Source organism: Ipomoea nil, unplaced genomic scaffold (genome assembly GCF_001879475.1).
Source record: "Ipomoea nil cultivar Tokyo-kokei standard unplaced genomic scaffold, Asagao_1.1 scaffold0642, whole genome shotgun sequence".
Taxonomy (NCBI): Eukaryota; Viridiplantae; Streptophyta; class Magnoliopsida; order Solanales; family Convolvulaceae; genus Ipomoea; species Ipomoea nil.
The window spans coordinates 3,938,860-3,941,662 of NW_017617070.1; the positions used below are offsets into that span (position 1 = coordinate 3,938,860).

Genomic DNA, 2,803 nt, shown 5'->3' on the forward strand with positions numbered 1-2,803 from the left:
TGTCTGTCTCTGACCTGAGACCAATTGCACTGTGTAATGTGCTTTATAAAGTCATGGCTAAAATGGTTGCTAACCGCATGAAGCCTCTTTTGGAGGGGATAATTTCTGAGTCTCAGAGTGCCTTCCTTCCGGGCAGATTAATATCAGATAATATTATGATAGCTCCGGAGGTGGGACACTATCTAAGGAGGAAGCAATTGGGCCAGGTTGGCTGGGCAGCTCTAAAGCTGGATATGGCCAAGGCGTACGACAGAATGGAATGACCTTTTGTGGAACAGATGTTGAGGAGGTTGGGGTTTGGTGATAGGTGGGTGCAGCTTGTTATGTTGTGTGTCCGTTCTGTGCGGTATAAGGTTCTGATCAATGGTAGGCCCTCTGAGGAGATTGTCCCCACGAGGGGTCTTAGGCAAGGTGATCTCTTGTCTCCTTACCTTTTTATTATCTGCGCAGAAGGGTTATCTTTATTGCTGCAAGATTCTCAGGCCAAGGGGTTAATTCACGGTTGTAGGGTGGCCAGGGGGGCTCCGGCTATCTCACATTTGTTTTTTGCAGATGATAGTCTTCTCTTCTTTAAGGCAAATCTGCAGGAAGCAATGGAGGTAAAGAGGTGCCTTGGAGTATATGAGGCCTATTCTGGACAGGCGGTCAATTTTAATAAGTCGAGTATTTCTTTCAACCGCAATACTTTGGATGAATTGAAGGATCTCGTAGCTGGGGCCTTGGGGGTTTCTCAGGCTGATGATTTTGGTAAGTATCTGGGACTCCCTTCTGTGGTTGGCAGAAATAAGAAGTTGGTTTTTGCTTATATTGAGCAAAAGTTGAAACAGAGGTTTGGGACGTGGAACAAGCGGCTCCTGTCCAGAGCTGGTAAGGAGGTTCTTCTAAAGAGTGTGGCGCAGGCTATGCCTACTTACACTATGAGCATCTTTTTAATCCCCATAACGTTGTGTGCTTCTCTTGAGAGATTAATGAACATATACTGGTGGGGGCGGAGTGATAGGGAGGATAGCATTCATTGGTTAGCTTGGGACAGAATGTGTACGCCTAAGAAGTTTGGTGGTCTGGGCTTTAAATGGTTGCATGAGTTCAACTTGGCGTTACTTGCCAAGCAGGGTTGGCGCCTCCTCACGAATCCTAATACGCTTATGGCTCGTGTTTTAAAAGCAAGGTACTATCCTACTTCTACCTTTTATGATGCAGCAATAGGGGGAAATCCGAGTTATGTTTGGAGAAGTATAATGGCAAGTCAGGGACTTGTTAAATCGGGGTGCAGACGGAGGATTGGCAATGGGCGGACTACTCAGGTTTGGGCACACCCGTGGTTGTCGGATTCTCACGATCCTTATGTGTCTACTGCGCAACCGGCTACCAATCAGGGTTTGATTGTTGCTGATTTGGTGGATGATACAACGGGCGCATGGAATAATAACTTGATCCAGCAGATTTTTAATGCACGGGATGCCGCCTTGATTAACAAATTGCCTTTGAATGGCATGTATGACGACCTGTGGTACTGGGAAGGGGATATTACGGGGAATTATTCGGTAAAAAGTGGCTATAGACGGCTAGGGGATGCTTTTGCACCTAGTTCGCCGGTTTGGAGTAGTATATGGAGATTGAAAATCCCACCTAAGTGGAAGAATTTTATGTGGAGAGCTTTTTCTAACATTTTACCAACTCTTGATAATTTGATTAAAAAGAGGGTGGATCTAGTTAATGTATGCCCGGCTTGTGGTTTAGTAGAGGAAAATGTCATGCATGTTCTTTGTTCATGTTCATATGCCTCTCTTGTTTGGAATTGTTCCCAGTTGCCAATACCCCAGTTTAATGGTAACAATTTTCTGTTTTGGGCAGAGTTGTGGTTGGGTGGAGCATCGGCGCTGGATTGTGATGATAAAGGGAGGATTTGTGGCTTGTTGCATGGTATTTGGTCAGCCAGGAATTCGGCTGTATGGAATGGATTACTGCCAACCCCTGCGGTTTTGTGTTGCCGGCTCACTTCTAGCTGGGCAGCATGGAAGGCTTATGGTGCCGGTCCAAGGGACTCTCAGGTGCAGCGCCTTTCTGTGTTGCATGCAAATCAAAGGCAGCATGGTTTGGCTTGCTTTGTGGATGCGGCTTTTCATAATAATCAGCAGCATGCCACTTACGGCTTTATGGTGTTGGAGGAGGATGGGAGTTACGTAGCAGCGGCGAATGGTCCTATGGTATGCCCGTATGATCCCCTAATGGCAGAGGCGATGGCGGTGACTGAGGCACTTTCTTGGCTTAAGAATAACGGTTACACGGCAGTCAGGCTATTCACGGATAACGCGGTTCTGGTTTCAAGCCTTAGTAATGCACGTTCTTTTCGTTCTTATTTTGGTTTTATTTTAGACTCATGTATTCGTTTAATTTCTTCTATGCCTGGTACTGTAGTTTCGTATGTTAGAAGAGATGCTAATAAAGCGGCTCATATGTTAGCTAAGCATGAAAATGCGCCTGCTGTTAGTTCTGTATGGAGGGGTGGTCCTCCGTCTTTTTTTGGAGCCGATTTTGGCTAATGCAATCTGAGTTTACCTGGTTTTCAAAAAAATGTTAAAACGTTTTTAAAATATATATAATATAAAATTTAACATAAACTTTGGTCAAATAATTAACCTGACTAAATACACAGCATTCAAAGTTGAGCATCAAAAATTATAAATCAGGAACTTTAAAAATCATTTGATTTTTTTGCATTAAAAAAAAATTTTAAGTTAAGTTTTTTTTTTTTTTTTTTTTTTTTTTTTTTCGTTTAACTAATTTTCTTTTGATTATTTAG

The 2,803-nt window shown here is 43.4% G+C and overlaps 1 protein-coding gene across 1 annotated transcript; it reads left to right on the forward strand.

Annotated features, from left to right (window-relative positions):
* The first annotated feature begins 278 nt into the window (after positions 1–278).
* LOC109174447 lies at positions 279–2,543 on the forward strand. The gene has a single exon (XM_019323684.1). It carries the CDS (start codon positions 279–281, stop codon positions 2,541–2,543), a length of 2,265 nt encoding a protein of 754 aa, XP_019179229.1.
* The last annotated feature ends 260 nt before the right edge of the window (positions 2,544–2,803 follow it).